A 22,651-nucleotide genomic window follows, 5' to 3' on the forward strand; every position below is an offset into this window, starting at 1 on the left:
TCTTGGGTATGAGTAGGGGTTGCAGCAACCCAGCAGGAGGCTGGTTGGGAGTCTTGTTTCGGTTACAAGTGGGACAAGCTCGGATGAATTCTCGGACATCCCGTCTCATCCCCCGCCACCAGAACCGCTGGCGGACCAGATGAAGGGTGCGAGTGATGCCGGGATGACAGGCCAGACGGGATTCGTGCCCCCACTGAATCACAGGTGACCTGAGATTTGCTGGAACAAACAGACGGTTGGGGGCGCTGGTGCTTGGACCTGGCTGGTCCCGAAGAGCCTCCATGACCTGCTTCTCGATCTCCCAGGTGAGGGCCGCTACGACCAAGTGGCTGGGAAGAATGGGAGCTGTCATGGCGGTGGTCTCGTCCTTCTGAAACATCCGGGAAAGAGCATCAGGTTTGATGTTGCGAGATCCCGGGCGGTAGGAGAGCGTGAAATTGAAGCGCGTAAAGAACAGAGACCACCGCTGTTGACGGGAGTTCAGCCTCCTGGCTGTTTGGATATACTCCAGGTTCTTGTGGTCTGTCCACACTACGAATGGTTCCTTTGACCCCTCTAACCAGTGCCGCCATTCTTCAAGGGCGAGCTTGACAGCCAACAGCTCGCGGTTCCCAATGTCGTAGTTGCATTCGGCAGGGGGTTAGCCGACGGGAGTAGAAGGCACAGGGGTGCATCTTGCCATCCTCAGCTGCTCTTTGAGAAAGCACTGCACCCACTCCCACGTCCGAAGCATCTACCTCCACCACAAACTGCCTTGCTGCATCTGGCATCTGGAGGATGGGAGCAGAAGTGAAACATGTCTTGAGGATATTGAAGGCCTTATCAGCAGCTGATGTCCATTGGTACGGTTGTTTAGTGCTGGTTAGCGCCGTGAGGGGTGCAGCCACTGTGCTATAGTTTCTGATGAATCTCCTATAAAAGTTGGCAAAGCCCAGGAACTGTTGCAACTTCTTCCGAGACTCAGGAACTGGCCAGGAAGTGACAGCCGACACCTTCGTGAGATCCATCTGAATGCTGCCCTCGGTCACCACATACCCCAGGAATGAAACGGTCTTGGCATGGAACTCGCACTTCTCTGCCTTCACGAAAAGAGAGTTCTCCAGCAGGCGGCGCAGGACCAACCGGACGTGGTGCGTGTGTTCTGACAGAGTCTTTGAGAATATTAAAATATCGTCAAGGTACACAAATACGAACGTATTTAGCATGTCCCCTGAGGATATCATTCACTAGGGCTTGAAAAACTGCTGGGGCATTGGTGAGGCCGAAGGGCATGACGAGATATTCATAGTGGCCGGTTGGTGTGTTGAACGCTGTCTTCCATTCGTCTCCCTCCCTCATCCGCACCAGATGGTAGGCATTGCGAAGGTCCAGCTTAGTGAATACAGTGGCTCCCTGCAGCAGTTCGAAGGCAGACGAAAGTAAGGGCAGTGGGTAGCGATTCTTAACCGTGATGTCGTTCAGACCCCGGTAATCTATGCATGGACGAAGAGAACCGTCCTTCTTGCCGACAAAGAAGAATCCCGCTCCTGCGGGGAAGACGACGGTCTAATTATCCCGGAGGCAAGAGAGTCATTAATGTAGTCCTCCATGGCCTTTCTTTCCGGGGCTGACAGTGAATACAGACGACCCTTGGGAGGTGCTGTGCCAGGCAGGAGATCAATCGCGCAGTCATAGGGTCTGTGTGGGGGGTAGAGATGTCGCCTTGGATTTGTTGAACACCTCTTTCAGGCTGTGGTAACAGGCCGGAACATTGGATATGTCGGAGGTAGCGCTAGATCCTTCCCGGTGAACGGGCAGGGTGGCCCCCCTTAAACAGGTCTGGTGACAACTCCTTCCCCACTCACGGACTGTTCCTGTCTCCCAGTCAATGTGGGGGTTGTGCTGACGGAGCCACGGGTATCCAAGAATGAGTGGTTGGCCAGGTGAGTGTAGGAGGTGAAACTGGATGGACTCCTGGTGGTTTCCTGACAGCAGGATTGTCACAGGGGCGGAGATATGAGTGACAGTGCCAAGATGATGCCCATCCAGGGCTCGTGCAGGAATGGGTTGTGTCAGTTGATGATGGTTCACGCCCAGTTGCTGTGCAAGCTCAGGGTCCATGATGTTTGCTTCGGCTCCGGAATCCACAAGGGCGGCCAATGTATGAGTCTTGTCAGAAAGCTGAAGGCGGAGATGAAGCAGGGTCTTTCGGATGGAGGGAGACTGAAGGCTTGTTGAGCTCACCCGGATCTCCCCTACACCTGGTGAGCTGCGGCTTTTGCCGGACAAGTAGCGACACGGTGATTCTCGCCACCACAGTAGAGGCAAAGGTTGGAGCTTAGACGGCGCCCGGACGCTCCTCGGGAGTCAGAGAGGCACGGCCAATCTCCATGGGCTCAGGCTGATTGAGTTGGCTATGGGACTTGACAGGCAGGGGCTGGACAGAAGCGGTATCGACCCGAGTACGGATGGCAGGTTGACTGAGACGGCCCTTCTCCCTCCTCCGGGTCTGTATACGGCGGTCAATGCGAACGGCAAGGTCAATGGCGGCATCAAGCGTTGAGGGCGGGTCATGGGAAACAAGCTCGTCCTTGATATAGTCCGCCAGGCTATGGAGGAAGGCTTGCACCAGTGCCTCTGGGTTAAACGAGCTTTGACTGGCCAGGGTACGAAAGTCAATGGAGAAGTCTGCCACTGTCCGATTGCCCTGACGGATGGTGAGCAGAGCTTGTGACGCTTCGGCTGTTGGCGAGCCTAGGTCAAAGACCTTTAACATCTCCTCCTCAAAGGCACTGAAGGAGGCACAGGCTGGGGTTTGCCGGTCGAATTCCGCCGTTCCCCACAACCGAGCTCGACCGGTGAGATGTGTGATGACATACCCCACCTTGGCTCCCTCTGTTGAGAAAGTCCTGGGCTGTAGTGCAAACTGGATTCGGCAGCTGCTCAAGAATGGTCTTACTTGCTTCTGGTTGCCATCAAAACGTTCCGGGTTCCCAATCCTTGGTTCAGGAGCGTGGGGATCTGGTGGCAGCACTGCCGGGCCTGCAGCATTGGGACCTCCAGCGGAGGGATGAAGGAGTATCGGTGGTACAGGAACAAAAGGACCAGGGGGGGGTGCAGGTGGAGTAGCCGGGCTTGAGAGTAGTTGCAGGGCTTGGGCTAGCTGTTGTTGCTGCAGTTGGAACTGTTGTTGCTGCTGGTTGAATAGCTGGAGAAGGGAAGCGATGTCGCCAGCCATCCGATTTATGTCTCCCTCAGAGCGTTCCAGTCGCTGTAGGGCAGTCCTCTCTGGCTCTTCCTCCATCGTGGTCAGGGAGTGCGCTGGGTCCATGATGGTCAGATCGTTCTGTCACGAACAGAAGAGGACCCAAGAGCGCAAGTTCAAATTCAGAGTTCTTTATTCAAGGTTACAGGCGGGAAGAGGAGTCCCAGGGGTGTCAGGGGTCTTTCAGGGTCCTCCTGTGGGTACCTGTGCTCGGGGGTCACCAAATGTCCGGGGTGTCCAGTCCAAGTGCTTAGTGTGTGTGTTCCCCAGTGATGGAGCGGCGTATCGGGCTGAGGGTGGTGAAACGTCTGGGCACGCTCATCTGGTGGTCGGAGACCTGGGGGAACACACACACACAACAGCAATATGAATGGCAGGCAGAAGTACAGATCAGGGCTGGGCAAATATCGTGGTGAGAGACAGAAGGCAGAAACGAGTTACCGGAGGGGCTGAAGATCGGAGAGTAGTCGAGGTCCAGAAGGCAGGTTGGGATAGACGGGGCAGTAGAACAAGGAGGCAGTCAAGAAAGGATCGGTATCACAAACAGGAGTCAGAGCGCAGACAGGCAGGTTACTGGTCCGGGTTTGAAGACGATCTGACAGGGCTTGGCTGAAAACCAGGGCTTGATATACTGGGAGAGGTAGTGGGGAAATGCAGTTCAGCTGGCAGAGTAATTAGAACAGAGTGAGGCAAGGTGAGGATGGTGAGTGGGAAATGCAGTGCAGCTGGCCAGGTAACAAGAGCAGAGCAGGGCAGGTGGAGCTAGTTAGGCTGAGTAGAGAGAGGGAGGTGAGCAGAGTGGAAGATAATTGAATGCAATTAATGTTGCTACCAGGGAGAGAGAGTGCTCATGACAGACAGGTGTCTTTTATACAGGTAACAAACTGAGATTAGGAGCACTCCCTTTAAGAGTGTGCTCCTAATCTCAGCTCGTTACCTGTATTAAAGACACCTGGGAGCCAGAAATCTTTCTGATTGAGAGGGGGTCAAATACTTATTTCCCTCATTAAAATGCAAATCAATGTATAAAATTTTTGACATGGGTTTTTCTGGATTTTGTTGTTGTTATTCTGTCTCTCACTGTTCAAATAAACCTACCATTAAAATTATAGACTGATCATTTCTTTGTCAGTGGGCAAACGTACAAAATCAGCAGGTGATCAAATACTTTTTTCCCACACTGTACAAATTTGTAACATATTGTACGTTTTGCAAATTCAGAACATATTGTACATTTTTCAAATTCGTAACATCTCATACGAATTGTAATTCGTAACATATCATACGAAATGGATGATGGACATCAACAAATGAATACATACCATAGGAAACGTAAGATATCATACTAAATGGAGATTCTCCGATTTATATACAGAATAATACAAAACGGCCGCAATTTATGGAAGATTCCAAAACTTTGGAGAGAACAATTAAGATACTGGTTTCCCCTATCCATCTGTGGCGACGTTTTCCCTACATGCTACATGTAGCAACAACATATAACAGTTAGCTAAATAAGGTTAGCATGCTAGCTAGCTACACTGACAGCTGTGAGTGCCCTACTTGTTGTTATTTCTCCACAACACATGGAAATCACCCTCAATGTTCACATCCCCAAATCGTGAATATGTATTAGCAGCCTACGTCATTCTTCAGAGGTGGAACCAAAAGGACCATTTCTGCTATAGGCCAGGAATTACGTCGAAATAGGGTGGCATTGCCCTCTGGTGGGGGCCTTTAAACTATAAACTCTAATCCTCCAGATGTTTATTTACATAATTGTGCATGTGTCATCTTGGTGCTGCAATACAGTCAAAACACAATTGTTAAACACTTGTTTTCAGTTTAGAACAATTTCTGAATGGGACGTTGCAGTCTTTATAATATTTAGCCTACATTGCGCAGTCGCCCAGAGTTGCCTTCCGCTAGACTTGGATAACATGATTGAGTGGGATCTTTTTTATCCAACCTTTGCGAAATCGACAATGAAAAACGCATATTGTAATTGCATGGATGATTGTAAAATAGTAGTCTCACAGTCACAATAATGCCACAATAATGATTTTGATAGTTCCAGCTATCTCATTCCACCATATAGGTAGGGAGGGGGGTGTTTCTCTTTCATTTTGCGGTATTCCTACTGTATGCGGGGCTCTTTTGTTAGGGAGGGCGGGCCGCAGGAGCACAATGACTTTTCAGATAGTAAACCAGAAATGCGATGAGGACTGACCAGAGCAAAATAATGGCATGCGACTGCCTCAAGCGCGGGATATCCAGCATTTCCACAAACTGAAGTCGTAGACCTGCCGGAGTATTTTGGAGAAATTGCAGAGGTCCTGCGTCTGTTTGAGCAACCAAACGTAATAGCCAAAGTAACGGGGGATCCAGGCGCAAGGGCGAGGCGAAGACATAGGATAGCATCGTCATCAGATGCGCAAACCGGTGGGGCAGGTTCCAAAAAAGCAGTGGCAAAGGACGGCTATTTAGGACTTTTTACGCATTCACGCTTCCCTACTCCGGGCAACGGAATTCAAAATGATGTCACTTATAGAGTTGAACGATGACCAGAGATGGGTGCCTACACATGTGAATGTAAATGTCCTTCGTGCAAGGGGTTTGCGGACGAAGGGCAAGCACGGGAGCCGTTATGTTTACACCATCATTCAGGTTGGGAAGGAGAAATACACCACCGGTTTGGTCGAAAAGGCGACCGTGCCAGAGTGGAATGAGGAATGTTGTTTCGAACTTCTCCCCGGAATACTGGAGGCTGGGGGTCGCAGTGCTTTTCCCTCAGGGAGCGGTGACTTGGTCCTCACCGTCATGCACCGGGTGCTTATCGGACTTGACGTGTTTCTTGGTCAAGCAATCATCCCTCTGGATAAAATATTTCAAGATGGAATGTGTCCTAGAGATGAGTAGGTTCCTTTCACTTACTCATTTAATATGCTAGTGATGAGGAACTTATTTCCACTGATTAGGCTACATTGACATGCAGGCCTAGGCTAAATTATCATATCACACAAATTATAGCCTTTTATGGCCATTAATTTGACGTGATTGACAGTAACATTTGTAGGCCCAACTGTGGTATGTTGGTAGGGTGGGGAATTCACACAAGTATGAGAAGAACGGGGCGTTTATTTATGGTGAAGATCAGTGGCCCACACAAGATCAGTGGCCCCCCTGGACTACTGGTGCATAGTTGAACTACACTGAACAAAAATATAAAGGCAACATGTAAAGTGTTGGTCCCATGTTTCATAAAACATATTTCTCTAAAATTTTGTGCACAAATTTGTTTACATCCCTATTAATGAGCATGTCTCATTTTCCAAGATAATTCATCCACCTGACAGGTGTAGCATATCAAGAAGCTGATTAAACAGTGTGACAATAAAAGGCCACTTTAAAATGTGCCGTTTTGTCACACAACACAATGCCACAGATGTCTCAAGTTTTGAGGGAGCATGCAACGAAAACAGGTCCCCTAAATGGACATAAATATCGTCCAGAAATGTCGTCATTGGACAGAAAGGGGCACACCTCCCCACATCCAAGAGCAAAAGCATATAGAATTTCACCATGTCTGTACTTAAAGGGTAAATCCATTTGAATTTAATCACTTTTTGACAGCCTCCCCTTTGATTTAAAGCTGCAATATGTAACTTTTTGGGTGACCTGACCAAATTCACATAGAAATGTGAGTTATAGATTTGTCATTCTCATTGACCCCAAGTCTAAGAAGTGGTAGATCTGTTCTATGTGCGCTATTTCCATGCTTTCCGTTCTTAAGTTTAGTTTTTGTGTCTTTTACTTTCGGTTTTGTACACAAGCTTCAAACAACTGAAAATACAATATTTAGATGGTACAATGATTCTCTACACTATGCATTGCTTGTTTTGTCACACACTGAAATTAGGCGAACTATTAGAATTTTAGCAACCAGGAAATGGCAAGTGTTTTCTGCATATTGCACCTTTAAACAAAACTTTCCATACATGTTTGCCCATGGTCAGAAAGTGACCTTTTGGAGATAAAGATGATCATACCCCACCATCAATGTTCCCTCTAATTATTTTTCGTCAGTGAGCAAATTTCAGGTCTGCTGAGTGCAAACATTGTGAAAATTCTGTGAAACTTCCAGCGTGCGTTTACTGTGAACACTGAGGCTGTACCCACTTTAAGTTACAGTTTTAACAGTGGCCAAATAGGCTACTGTGGCTATTTGATCATAATGTAGGCCTACCAGAGTGGCCTACCATTAAAAAACAATGGAGAAAATGCATCCCATAACATTTTAACATGGAAATAGCTGTTGTATCATTCAGCCTACAGTAGCAGCCAATGTGTGGTGTTCAATGTTGACTTTTTAAAAAACATGCAGGGCTTTAACCTGTTTATCCACTTGTCCTTCAGACAAGGAGGTGACTGAAAATGTTGTTGTGTTGTTTGATGCAAGAAACCACTTTACAAAATAGAATGCATTATTATTCCCATACCATTATTACAGATGATCAGACAAATTATGCTACAAATTATGCTACCCTCTACTTATTGGCTACTTAGCTTATTCAAGCCTGTCTCAAAATACAACACTGCCCCTTTAAGACAAAAAGCTCCTTACCTGACTCGCTTTTCAAAGATGTCTAGAAATGTACACGTTTTGTGCTCTTGTAGAAAGCAATCACTCCCCTATTGCTGACCACAAATTATCTATAACTGGGCTAATAACTCACTAACTAGCAAAGGATATGAACAAAATGTGCACACGTGGCTACATGCAACGTGGTCCTCTGTAGCTCAGCTGGTAGAACACGGCGCTTGTAACGCCAGGGTAGTGGGTTTGATCCCCGGGACCACCCATACACAAAAAAAAATTATGCACGCATGACTGTAAGTCGCTTTGGATAAAAGCGTCTGCTAAATGGCATATTATATTATTATATGCAGCTCTCGCTTTGATCTCGAAACAAGCGCATCTACTCACGACCGCTCATGCTGTAAACACAGTCCAGTTAAATGTAAACGGCACAGATCCATATATGGCAATGGTCTATTTACATATAAGCCTACTGCAGCTCTGATTGTTTATGCTGCACCGGTCTGTGTAGAGTACGGGCTGAGTCGTGGTGCGTGTCAGTGCAATAGAATCCTACTCCGATGCCTTCTGCCTACTACAAAATCTCTTGCATAATTAGTTTTGTTTCGGTAGGTTGCATTGAAAGTGACCAATATTGCGTTGATTCGATTGTGTTGATTCGATCACAATTGCCACAGTAAAGGGAAATGTTGATAGTGTTAACAGGGAAAACTCTAGAAATTGCAAGCCGAGATCTACCGCTCACATTTTTTTTAACATGACTTAAAAAGCGTAAGCCTATGCAACCTTAAGCAATTAAAAACAGTACTGTAGCAATGAGGTTTGTGCAGTAAGCTATAGGCCCAATACATTATCACTGCATATTGGTTTTGCTTGAATTGCCCTGCCAATGCATTAAAAAAATATATATTTCAACATTTGAGGCTATATGATCACACCGGTAATGTTGTATTACTTGTGAGGCACAGCTGAGCAAGCATACATTTAAATAATTTGCTTTTTACTTTTATTATACTGGGCTGATGGTGTCTGCATCTGATGGTCAGACTCAGCGGAGGGAGAGAGCAGCAGACTGAGGGTCCGCCTCTCAACATCCCTCCGCTCTCCCTTTCCTCCACTGACACTGACCAAAAAGCCACAGCAGGTTGGTGGCACCTTAATTGGGGAGGATGGGCTCATGGTAATGGCTGGAGCGGAATTGGTGGAATGGTATCAAATACATGGTTTCCATGTTGTTTGATGCCATTCCATTTGCTCCTTTATCGTTGTTTTTCTTTACAGAAATGTTTGCTGATCAACTACGAATGCTTTGGGGATCGACCAGTCGATCGTGATCGACCGGTTGGTGACCACTGCTCTAGACAATTTAGTGAAATTCAATCTTGTGCTTCTCACTGTGGGCTGATATTTGTTCTGCGCTAAGTCTCGGGGCTACTGTGCGCCCGCGCGCAGCTTAGAGGGAACATTCCCCACCATACCTTGAGACATGTCTTTATCACTGGAAAAGATAAACGGTAGAATTTTATATCATTTAAATGCTTACAAATAGGGTTGTCAAACTATTTTATGAAAAATGTTTTGGTAATGAAATTGTTTACATTTTTAACCTTTAACGTCAATTTATAGATTTGTTTTCTTTTTTTATTCGGGCATACAGTGGGGAAAAAAAGTATTTAGTCAGCCACCAATTGTGCAAGTTCTCCCACTTAAAAAGATGAGAGAGGCCTGTAATTTTCATCATAGGTACACGTCAACTATGACAGACAAATTGAGAATTTTTTTTCCAGAAAAATACATTGTAGGATTTTTAATGAATTTATTTGCAGATTATGGTGGAAAATAAGTATTTGGTCACCTACAAACAAGCAAGATTTCTGTCTCTCACAGACCTGTAACTTATTCTTTAAGAGGCTCCTCTGTCCTCCACTCGTTTCCTGTATTAATGGCACCTGTTTGAACTTGTTATCAGTATAAAAGACAACTGTCCACAACCTCAAACAGTCACACTCCAAACTCCACTATGGCCAAGACCAAAGAGCTGTCAAAGGACACCAGAAACAAAATTGTAGACCTGCACCAGGCTGGGAAGACTGAATCTGCAATAGGTAAGCAGCTTGGTTTGAAGAAATCAACTGTGGGAGCAATTATTAGGAAATGGAAGACATACAAGACCACTGATAATCTCCCTCGATCTGGGGCTCCACGCAAGATCTCACCCCGTGGGTCAAAATGATCACAAGAACGGTGAGCAAAAATCCCAGAACCACACGGGGGGACCTAGTGAATGACCTGCAGAGAGCTGGGACCAAAGTAACAAAGCCTACCATCAGTAACACACTACGCCGCCAGGGACTCAAATCCTGCAGTGCCAGACGTGTCCCCCTGCTTAAGCCAGTACATGTCCAGGCCCGTCTGAAGTTTGCTAGAGTGCATTTGGATGATCCAGAAGAGGATTGGGAGAATGTCATATGGTCAGATGAAACCAAAATATAACTTTTTGGTAAAAACTCAACTCGTCGTGTTTGGAGGACAAAGAATGCTGAGTTGCATCCAAAGAACACCATACCTACTGTGAAGCATGGGGGTGGAAACATCATGCTTTGGGGCTGTTTTTCTGCAAAGGGACCAGGACGACTGATCCGTGTAAAGGAAAGAATGAATGGGGCCATGTATCGTGAGATTTTGAGTGAAAACCTCCTTCCATCAGCAAGGGCATTGAAGATGAAACGTGGCTGGGTCTTTCAGCATGACAATGATCCCAAACACACCGCCCGGGCAACGAAGGAGTAGCTTCGTAAGAAGCATTTCAAGGTCCTGGAGTGGCCTAGCCAGTCTCCAGATCTCAACCCCATAGAACATCTTTGGAGGGAGTTGAAAGTCCTTGTTGCCCAGCGACAGCCCTAAAACATCACTGCTCTAGAGGAGATCTGCATGGAGGAATGGGCCAAAATACCAGCAACAGTGTGTGAAAACCTTGTGAAGACTTACAGAAAACGTTTGACCTGTGTCATTGCCAACAAAGGGTATATAACAAAGTATTGAGAAACTTTTGTTATTGACCAAATACTTATTTTCCACCATAATTTGCAAATAAATTCATAAAAAATCCTACAATGTGATTTTCTGGATTTGTTTTTCTCATTTTGTCTGTCATAGTTGACGTGTACCTATGATGAAAATTACAGGCCTCTCTCATCTTTTTAAGTGGGAGAACTTGCACAAATGGTGGCTGACTAAATACTTTTCCCCCCCACTGTATCGTTATATCCATACCTGAAACATCTGCCCTTCAGACTGCTATGCATGCTCCCAACATCTGCCACATTCGGAGAAATGTAGCGGAAGTTACAGTAGAGGTCACAGGTGGAGATATTCAAAGGGGAATTTCGGTAGTATGCAAACAATGTCCATAGTCAACAGCTCTGAGTATAGTAGTAGAGAAAAGCAACACCACACATCTGGTTTGAATTGTGCGCCCACTGTTCTTCCAGCGCTCTGTATGCAGTGAAACTCCATTGGGAAGCAGCCGTTTGTTTTGGCTCCAGAATACATGGTTTCTGGTCCTCTCAGAAGGGGCTACGGAAGGGAAGCAGTGAAAGGATTTCCTAGGTGGATCCTTCAGCACGTCACAGACACCAGGTGTGGTGGGTGGGAGGACCCCCAGGAATGTGGATTTAATTCCCAGACGCTAAAGAAACAGTTTGTTGTCAAACTTGGAGAAACACGATGGTCAAATAAAATCTTAAATACCCTCCCCTCTTTCAATTGGCTACTGCCACATTACGCAATATTGGCTGCCAGGCAGAACAGTGAATGTTTTGTTATTTTCTTTCAGTGGTGTTTTTTGTTTTGTTTGTCTCCAATGTGGTCAGTTAAAGCATGTCCCTTTCGGTCTGTGCTTTGTGTTTAAATGTATCCCATTACAGTGAAAATATGCATTGAATGGTGTTTACGCTGTATGAAACAAATGGGAGGCCATCTGCGCTCTTTTATAGTCCTTAATATAAAATAATGTTGGTCACAGGTGCGCATGTGTGGAGCGCTGGAGATGTTTGACCCCTGACAGTCTTCTCTCTCTGTGGTTCCAGATGGCTCAAGCTCAACTCCAAGGCCGGTCGGAAGGAGAAGGAGCGTGGCGAGATGCAGGTGACTGTCCAGTTCACACGCAATAACATGACGGCCAGCATGTTCGACCTTACCATGAAGGACAAGCCGCGCTCTACCTTCGGCAAACTCAAGGACCGCGTGACGGGGAGGAAGAGGGGTGACGTGGAGTCCTCCTCGGCCATTGTGCCAGGACGCTTCGCCGCCCTGTCGAGTTCCCTGGGGCAGCCATTCGGGGAGGGGGGCGGAGGGGGAGGGGGAGAGGACCCCGGGGAGGTAGAGGTAGCCGAGGAGAAGCGGAGCAAGGTGAAGGATTTCTTCCTGGGGAAGGGAAAGCTGCGGAGGTCATCTGACACAAGGTCGTGCTCGTCGCTGGCCTCGGAGAACAGTGTGTCATCCGCGATCAGTGAGAGCCCCTGCCCCCCTCCTCTGGCCCTAGGCCTCCTGGTGGACCCCCCCAGCTCTCCCATCTACAGCAGCAAGGTCAAAGTAGACACCCACCACGGAGATACAGACCTAGTTAAAAAAGGTAAGCCTGCAGATTTCATCTGTGTTTTAGATGAGAGATTTGCTCTATTTTTGTCCAAGTGTTTCATTTTCTTTGGAAATTGCCCTAAATGTCTGAAATATGCACAATAATTCATGAACTGTATTTAGATTATATGCTGACAGAATGTTTACCAGACACGGAAAAAGCATTTACTATATCTCAAGGATATGGCATGCTTATGGATTTTAAGGAATTGTTTTGGAATATAGGTTATTATTAGGGCCTATCCGTTTCAGGCCAATACTTTGACCCCTTTCTTTCCCTCCAAACAGTGCTCACCAGCACACAGTCTTCCCCAAAGATATTGACCCACAAGCGAGCCTTCAGCGACGAGGCGAATAGGATCACCACTACTGCCATTCCCCGGCCCTGTCCTGCTGTGGAGTCCCTCAAAGGTCAAGGTATGACTCTCTCCCAATCCTCTCTGTGCATCAACGGAAGCCACGTCTATGGATCCGAGCCGGTGGGTCCCAAGGGCTCAGGCACCCTTCCATCCAAGCTGGTCCTCCTCGAGAAGTGCTCCCCTCTCTCTCGTTCGCTGCAGAACCTGACAAAGCGGAGCGAGGACAAGGGTTCCGCCGGCGAGGGCCGGCGCTGGTCCTTCGACAAGGTAAAGAAGGAAGAGAAGGATGAGGAGAAGGAGGCCGTACCTCCTGTCTCCCAGGTTCAAAGTGCTCGGGTGGGGTGTCGGCCGGTGCAGGCAGCAGCCCCGATGCTGTCTTCCACTACCACAGTGGACTCAGCAGACAAAGGGAAGAAGCTCAGAAAAACATTATTCTCTGGAGGGAGGAGTGATTCTCTACCTGCCAAGTCGGAGCTGAGCCAGGGTTCTCCTCCCCCCGAGGGGAGACTGCGAGGCTGGTTTGGCTCCAGTGACTCCCAGAACAAGCCAAGGTTAGTGGAGGGTCATTTCAGCTCTGTGTCTCCACTCTCCAGGACTTCATACAGTTTTGCTTTCCAACGAAAGCACACAATAGACATCTACATCTTGGAAGGTTTTGATTTCCTTGTGTTCAGTGTCTATGCTGCCCCCTGTTCCTTTAAAACAGAAATGTGGCAAGTTCATCCACCATTTTACAGCAATCTCATATCACCTTATGTAGGCCACAACTTAAGGTTCATACTGTCCTCATAACACAGCATAATAATTGACATCTAGGCCATTTGTATAAAAATGTACTGTACTTCCAGTCAGAAGAAAATCAAAAACTCAAAGAGTCCATGTGACTGGAGTTGGAAAGGAAATTATGGCATATGTATATTTCAGTCGTAAAATTGCTTGGGGTCAAATTGAATCAGATACTGTATACATTATATTCTCAAGTACTAATGCCAGAGGATCTACCTGAGCTTAGGTTTGGTATGTTGTGGAACATTGATCTAGATGTGCACTAATCATCTGGGCCAGTATTCATAAAGTGTCTCGGAATAGGAGTGCTGAACTGGTGGGGGGGCCACCACCGTAACCTTATTCATTATGATCTAAAAGGCAAAACTGATCCTAGATCAGCACTCCTACTCTTAGATTCTTTATGAATACTGGCCCAGTACACTAATCACCTGTTCTTGCTATTAGATCATTCTGCAGTACTACTGTTTCTAATCTGACAGTAATTCCTGAAATACCAAAATCAGTATATCTTGCTCTTCACCTTGCTTCAGTAATTTGCGAAATGCAGTTTTTCTTTTTGTAGTAAACTTTTGTTGCTGTTTTCCATAACCCATTATTGTTTACATTTTGTTGGCAATTGTAGCATATTCACATATGAAAATATTTTAAGATAGTCCTCAAATAGACTTTTTCTCTCTGTGTTAGACAAATGGAACCGATATTTTGAATGGGTCAGCTGGCGCAGAATTAACAAAGAGGACTGCTTGTGCCTTCCCTCCACAGGCTGGAAGTTTCTCCTAAGGTAGAAAGCGAATCAGACACCCCTCCTCCTCTCCCCCCTCGCTCCCCCATTCCCCCCCAGTGCTTGTCTCCCTCTGCTTATTCCACTGGCCATGCCTCGCCCGACAGTGGCCATCCAACTAACCCCTTCACCCCCTCTCCCTCTCTGACCCCTGACCCCATCTCTCCCTCCAACCCCTTCCTCCCGCGTATGCTGTGTAATCCCTTTTTTGAGGACCTCATTGCAGAAGAGGCCCCCCCTCTTGCTTCCTGCTTCCCCGTCACACCCCTCTGTCATTCCACAGCTTTGCCTTGCATCCCCAGTCCTGCCCACGATCCCGCCGTGCAAATGAAAATGGCCACCATATGGCGAGACCGGCCCAGGCCTGTAGCCAGGCAGACGTCCCTCCCTGCCTTACTCCCGACAGCGGCGACGGCCAGCCCCCCCAATCCGTTTACCTCTCGCTCCATATCAGAGAATGGGGGAGGAGAATGGGACGAGTCCTTTGACGCCTTTGCCTCCAGCAGGCTGAATTCGCCAAAGGGCTCTCCTACCAATCACCCTTCAATAGCAACCACAAGGCAAGCTCAAGTAAGAAGCACTCCTCCATATGAGAGTTACACTATTCCACCCATTGAGGAGATGAGGATGAGTGAAGAAGAAGAGCCTCCACCGTTGCCTCCACGGAGGCCCATAATACGGACTCTGGTGAACGAGAGACCCTCTGACAGCTGGTTGCACAGGGGTCAGGAGCTGGCTGTACAGAAAGAGGCCTGTTTCCTGTCACAAACAGGCGCAGCTTCCCTACAGCACACAAGAGAATGGGGGCACAAGAGACACACACCAAGTCCCCACCTGTACCCAAGCCCAGGCAAAGACCTTGTCAGCAGTGACCTGTTGGACTTTCATACCGTACACTCACAACATTATGCCAACATGTCTCCAGAGTCTCCATCTCCATTCAAGTCTGAAGATGAGTTCAAGAAGTTTGACTATGAACCATTGCGAGATGAAGATGATAAAATGATATTTACTGAGCAGGACATATGGCCAGATGCAACAGATGCAACAGATTCAATAATATCATTGGCCTCAGAGGATACAATGGACGCCAGTCCCACTGTAAGAAAAGATACTATTGTAAAGAACACTTCCCATTCTGAACTCAAAGACTTATCTCTACCAGTAATGCTTCTTAATAGTGAAATGACTGTTGCGGATCTACTGAATATGTCTTCCCCAAAACACTCTAAATCAGGTCTTAATACCCTAGACATTGCTTCAACTACACCAGTCCCAACAATGGACTCCTTCTCAATTCACCAAGATAAGCCCACCAAGTCCAGAAACAACAATTATGAATCACCTCCGCTAACCTTAGAAGATCTTAATAAAAACCAAAGTAACTCAGATTTTAGTTTTATTGACTCTGCTTCTGATGCTTCCCCATCTCCATCTGACATGATGACAGTGCATACCATCAAAAGTTTAGGTGGCATTTTTCCTCAACCTCCACAAGATACTCCCATCGCCATATATCATGAGCAGATCATGCTATCTGCAGAAGATATGTTAACTTTTCAGAAGCCTAGTACTATAGATGTCAACCCCGCTGTAAAAGTCTCCTCGCTTTGTCAAGACACTTGTCAAGATGGAGGTTGTGAATTGAATACATTACGCAGAGATTCTGCAAGCAATACGAAGAGCAATAACATTATTACGCCTGACAGTCTTAACATAGAGCTTGAATCTGAAGACATCACTAGAGAGACTGTTGATTTAAAAGACACACAATCTCCACTGGATAGAAATGGCAACATTACAAAATCAAAGATAGACAGTTCAAAAGTAGACCCTTCATGTCATCTTAGATCTTCTCCAGTTTCAGCCCAGATGGAAATGCAACAGGAAGTGAGTCAGCCTCTGGCCAAACGAACCAATCCTGTCAATGAGTCTTCACCAAGGGGCACTAGTTCACACAGAAGTCTCAAGGGAATGATACGAGAGCTCCACGGCAACAGTGGCGCAAATAGCCCTGGCAAAGGTGAGAGCCCTCTTCACCAATCACCATCTCCTGGGCAAATAATCTCAGAGAGCATTGAAGGACCATTCTCATATCAACCCACCAAATCTCCTTTTTCCTCACCTTTGTCACCGGATAGAGAGACAATGCTCAAGGCAGCTACATTATTAGTTTCCTTGCAAAAAACAAACACGAATAGTTCCACTCAGTCAATTCCAAAAGAAAACTGCTTAACGGAACATTCCTCATCCAAATATGCTGGGACGATCAGCTTCGAAGACCTCCATGCCAAAGTAGCCCCGAATGTGAGAAGCCCCATGAGTGCCAGGTTAAGGCCTGGCGTCACCGTGCATGCTTCCAACCCCTGTGCTTCCAACCCCTCCTCTACTACCCCCTCCCTGGAAACCAAAACTAATGGCCAGGCTAAGCTACCCCCCACCCATGTCCCCCCCTCCATACATCACCCCCCGACTGTGAGGCCCAGTACCGGAGCCAGTGCCACCTTGGCTGTGGCCCCCTACACCTCTTCCTCCTACTCCTCCTCTTCCTCCTACACCACTGCCCAGCCCTTGGTCGAAGCACGTCACACACTTTTGCCTGAGGAGACACAGCCAGCTAGCAGCCTGCCCCGACAGGAGAGCAGGTGAGACTTCTCCTCACACTTAAGCTCTGCAGAGTGTACCCACTCAAACTCCTCTTGAGAAAATACAAATACCAGGTTGGGTTGCCAGTTTGAGTTACCAGATTGGGTTGCCAGGTTGTAGTCAACAATGGGATGCAGAAATTAGAAATAGTTAGACATAGCTCACTTGCTGGCATAGCTTGAAAACCTGAAACTACATTTTGTTAGACTGCATTATCATTCTTCCAAACAAAAGACATTGATTTGGTTCCTTTGATTTAATCTATTTAAGTAGCTTACTTAAGAGGTTCTCTAAATTAATCAGTATATCTCCCCTGCCAGTACCACCTGCCCATGCAAACCCATTGGTTGCTACAGTGCATTGTTTTGGGAATTGCTTAATCTTTTATGTTGCTCATCTCACTTCTGTGTTGTTAATTTGTGTCATACATTTGTGTTGCTGACTGTCCCATCACATCAAGGAGTACACAACCACAATCAAAGTCATCATAATGAGAATCTCAGCCTAACCTTGATTAAACAACTGCTTTAGCTCTCTGTGCTGCCATTTTGACCATCTGTAAATTAAAGCAAAATGGAAGTGCCTTCCTTCACTCTCTCATTAGGTGTATGGTGAAGTTGCCTCTATATGCTGATTTCCCCCACTAATGGTTAAGGTTAGGATTGGGGGAAAGGAAGCTGTTCCTAGACTGGACCTAGGGGAAACTTCACCTTGGAGCCTGTCATTACTGATACAGCATACCTGCTCTGTGCTATAGTGCAATCAGACAACATGAGCTCTTTTTACGCTCTCTTGCTGAAACCTGTTGCTAAACACATTTTGTTATCATATAGAGAACTGATTTGAGGTCTGCATTATATACTGAAAATTCTAAATCCAGGCCAAAGCATTGTTATGAATATTCCCACATACAATGCCAGTGCCTCACATTATACTGTACTGTATATTGATTTTAATGTAAAAATTGATATGTACACAAAATCCAATGCAGTGAACCTTTGATGGTGATGTTTCCTTTGCAGCCCCCACCCAGTGAAACCCTTGACCACCACAGCCAGTCAGGGGGAGAAGAAAGAGGGCCGGTCAGTTCTGGAGAAGCTCAAGTCTTCCATCCACCCAGGCCGCGCTGCCCAGCAGACACTGGCTGTGGCTGAGACTGAGAAGAAGATTGAGGTATAAAAGGCCACAAACTTTGCGTTTAGACAGGCAGCCCCATTCTGATATTTTTTCCACTAATTGGTCTTTTGACCAATCACATCAGATCTTTTCACATCAGGTCTTTTTCAGAGCTGATCTGATTGGTCAAAAGACCAATGAGTGAAAAAAAGATCAGAATTGGGCTGCCTGTCTAAACGCAGCCCAACTATCCCTGCAGAAAAAAACTGTATAGACCAGCATAAATTTCAAGGCGGTCTATGATGGTCCATACTGGTTTATGCTGGTCCATGCTGGTCTATTGTGGTCAGTGCTGGTCTGATGCTGGTCTGACCAGCATGGTCTAACTGCTTCTTCTGGCCGACCAGCATAGTCTAGATGGTTATGCTGGCAGACCAGCATAGTCTAGCTGGTCAAGCTGGTCTGACCAGCATGGTCTAGCTGGTTATGCTGGCATACCAGCCTTAGTTGTGTTTTTGCTGGTGATTGGCATTTGCTGTGTTGCTGGTGACTAGCCTTCACTGTGTTTTTGCTGTTGACCAGACTTCGCTGTGTTTTGGACACTGGTGACCAGCATAAGCTAAAGCAAAACCAGCATCAAGTCACATAATGCTGGCTTGCAAACTGATGTTTAAGTCCTATTGGAATTCAGCCAGAGTGGATTCCCACAATCTGCATTCAGAATGACTGCCAGGGTTAGAAAGATGAATGAACGAGACTACCTAAAACAGGGCTGCCCAACCATCTTCCTGGAGATCTACCGTCCTGTGGGTTTTCAGTCCAACCCTAATTTAACACACCTGATTCTACTTATTAGCTGCTCAACAAGACCTTAACTAGCTGAATCAGATATGCTAAATTAGGGTTGGACTGAAAACCTACAGGACAGTAGATCTCCAGGAAGAGGGTTGGGCAGCCCTGACCTAAACGATTTAAACTGGAACAACCATTTCAGTAACGGGTCCAACTAACAGATTGGATTAATTTATAAAAATGTATGTTATTCATCAACACTGGCGTACCACACACCCCGCAGCCTCCGCTAGGCGGGGGGCCCATGGGGTCTTTTCTCTCAGCCTCATGGCAAAATGTGTAGAATAGCAGGAAATTATCTTTAAAACATTTAAATTAGCTCAGCCGCATTGCAAAATGTGTAGAATAGCATGAGATTAGCTATAAAACTACATATTTTTCTCTGCCCCATGGCAATATGTATAGAATTGCAGGAAATTAGCTTTAAAACAGCAACATTTTCTCTCAGCCTCATGGCAAAATGTGTTGAATAGTATGAGATTAGCTATACCTTGCTCACACCTACAGTATACCTTGCCGAGACCTTGCGGGGGGCCCCGTGAAACGGAGGTACGCCACTGTCAATCAATGTACATGCAAAAACAAAGATATTGAAAGAAACAATTCAAAAAATCTAACTGTAATAGAGCATGCTGGGAAATATGCTAAAGATTTATTTGTATCAAATTAAATAATTATTGTCTTCTGTTTAATTTATACAGTGCATTCGGAAAGTATTCAGACCCCTTGACTTTTTCCACAATTTGTTACGTTACAGCCTTATTCTAAAATGGATTAAATAAATGTTTTCCCTCATCAACCTAAACTCATCAAAAAAAGAAACATCCCTTTTTCAGGACCCTGTCTTTCAAAGATAATTCGTAAAAATCAAAATAACTTCACAGATCTTCATTGTAAAGGGTTTATACACTGTTTACCATGCTTGTTCAATGAACCATAAACAATTAATGAACATGTACCTGTGGAACGGTCGTTAAGACACTAACAGCTTACAGACGGTAGGCAATTAAGGTCACAGTTATGAAAACTTAGGACACTAAAGAGGCGTTTCTACTGACTCTGAAAAACACCAAAAGAAAGATGCCCAGGGTCCCTGCTCATCTGCGTGAACGTGCCTTAGGCATGCTGCAAGGAGGCATGAGGACTGTAGATGTGGCCAGGACAATAAATTGCAATGTCCGTACTGTGAGAAGCCTAAGACAGCGCTACAGGGAGACAGGACGGACAGCTGATCGTCCTCGCAGTGGCAGACCACGTGTAACAACACCTGCACAGGATCGGTACATCTGAACATCACACCTGCGCGATAGGTACAGGATGGCAACAACAACTGCCTGAGTTACACCAGGAACGCACAATCCCTCCATCAGTGCTCAGACTGTCCGCAATAGGCTGAGAGAGGCTGGACTGAGGGCTTGTAGGCCTGTTGTAAGGCAGGTCTTCACCAGACATCACCTGCAACAACGTCGCCTATGGGCACAAACCCACCGTCGCTGGACCAGACAGGACTGTCAAAAAGTGCTCTTCACTGATGGGTCACGGTTTTGTCTCACAAGGGGTGATGGTCGGATTTGCGTTTATCGTTGAAGGAATGAGCATTACACCGAGGCCTGTACTCTGGAGCGGGATCGATTTGGAGGTGGAGGGTCAGTCATGGTCTGGGGCGGTGTGTCACAGCATCATCGGACTGAGCTTGTTGTCATTGCAGGCAATCTCAACGCTGTGCGTTACAGGGAAGACATCCTCCTCCCTCATGTGGTACCCTTCCTGCAGGCTCATCCTAACATGACCCTCCAGCATGACAATGCCACCAGCCATGCTGCTCGTTCTGTGTGTGATTTCCTGCAAGACAAGAATGTCAGTGTTCTGCCATGGCCAGCGAAGAGCCCGGATCTCAATCCCATTGAGCACGTCTGGGACCTGTTGGATCGGAGGGTGAGGGCTAGGGCCATTCCCCCCAGAAATGTCTGGGAACTTGCAGGTGCCTTGGTGGAAGAGTGGGGTAACATCTCACAGCAAGAACTGGGAAATCTGGTGCAGTCCATGAGGAGGAGATGAACTGCAGTACTTAATGCAGCTGGTTGCCACACCAGATACTGACTGTTACTTTTGATTTTGACCCCCCCTTTGTTCAGGGACACATTATTCAATTTCTGTTAGTCACATGTCTGTGGAACTTGTTCAGTGTATGTCTAAGTTGTTGAATCTTGTTATGTTCATACAAATATTTACACATGTTACGTTTGCTGAAAATAAATGCAGTTGACAGTGAGAGGACATTTCTTTTTTTGCTGAGTTTACATACAATACCCCATAATGACAAAGCAAAAACAGGTTTTTTGAATTTTCTGCTAATGTATAAAGAAACAGAAATACCTTATTTACATAAGTATGCAGACCCTTTGCTATGAGACTCGAAATTGAGCTCAGGTGCATCCTGTTTCCATTGATCATCCTTGAGCTGTTTCTACAACTTGATTGCAGTCCACCTGTGGTAAATTCTATTGATTGGACATTATTTGGAAAGGCACACACCTGTCTATATAAGGTCCCACAGTTGACAATACATGTCAGAGCAAAGACCAAGCCATGAGGTCGAAGGAATTGTCCGTAGAGCTCCGAGACAGGATTGTGTCGAGGCACAGATCTGGGGAAGGGTACTAAAACATTCTACAGCATTGAAGGTCCCCAAGAACACAGCGGCCTCCATCATTCTTAAATGGAAGAAGTTTGAAACCACCAATACTTTTCCTAAAGCTGGCCGTCTGGCCAAACTGAGCAATCGGGGGATAAGGGCCTTGGTCAGGGAGGTGACCAAGAACCCGATGGTCACTCTGACAGAGCTCCAGAGTTCCTCTGTGGAGATGGGAGAACCTTCCAGAAGGACAACCATCTCTGCAGCACTCCACCAAATCAGACGTTTATGGTCAGATGGAAGCTACTCCTCAGTAAAAGACACATGACAGCCCGCTTGGTTTGCTAAAAGGCACGTAAAGGACTCTGACCATGAGAAACAAGATTCTCTGGTCTGATGAAACCAAGATGGATCTCTTTGGTCTGAATGCCAAGCATCAAGTCTGGAGGAAACCTGGCACCATCACCATGGTGAATTATGGTGGTGGCAGCAGAGCGCTCAAGACCTCCGCCTGGGGTGAAGGTTCACCTTCCAACAGGACAACGACCCTAAGCACACAGCCAAGACAACGCAGGAGTGGCTTTGGGACAATTCTCTGAATGTCCTTGAGTGGCCCAGCCAGAGCCCGGACATTTAATATCTCTGGAGAGACCTGAAAATAGCTGTACAGCGACGCTCCCCATTCAACCTGACAGAGCTTGAGAGGATCTGCAGAGAAGAATGGGAGAAACTCCCCAAATACAGGTGTGCCAAGCTTGTAGCATCATACCCAAGAAGACTCAAGGCTGTAATCGCTGCCAAAGGTGCTTCAACAAAGTTCTGAGTACAGGGTCTGAATACTTTTGTAAATGTGATATTTTTAGTAAATTAGCAAGAATTTCTACAAACCTGTTTTTGCTTTGTCATTATGGGGTATTGTCTGTAGATTGATGGGGGGGGGGGGTGAAACGATTTAATCCATTTTAGAATAAGGCTCTAATGTACCAAATGT

General features: G+C 46.4%; 1 protein-coding gene across 1 annotated transcript in view; it reads left to right on the plus strand.

The window, feature by feature from the left end:
- Window positions 1-5,198: 5,198 nt before the first annotated feature.
- LOC121534839 (rab11 family-interacting protein 5) overlaps window positions 5,199-22,651 on the plus strand; it is a 28,993-nt gene continuing 11,540 nt past the window's right edge. Inside the window, exons 1-4 of the mRNA XM_041841431.2 lie at window positions 5,199-6,159; window positions 11,933-12,477; window positions 12,771-13,392; window positions 18,080-18,230. Of these exons, the coding sequence (XP_041697365.2) occupies window positions 5,780-6,159; window positions 11,933-12,477; window positions 12,771-13,392; window positions 18,080-18,230 (1,698 nt within the window). The 5' untranslated portion in view covers window positions 5,199-5,779. The remainder of the gene's footprint in view (window positions 6,160-11,932; window positions 12,478-12,770; window positions 13,393-18,079; window positions 18,231-22,651) is intronic.

Source organism: Coregonus clupeaformis, chromosome 2 (assembly GCF_020615455.1).
Source record: "Coregonus clupeaformis isolate EN_2021a chromosome 2, ASM2061545v1, whole genome shotgun sequence".
Taxonomy (NCBI): Eukaryota; Metazoa; Chordata; class Actinopteri; order Salmoniformes; family Salmonidae; genus Coregonus; species Coregonus clupeaformis.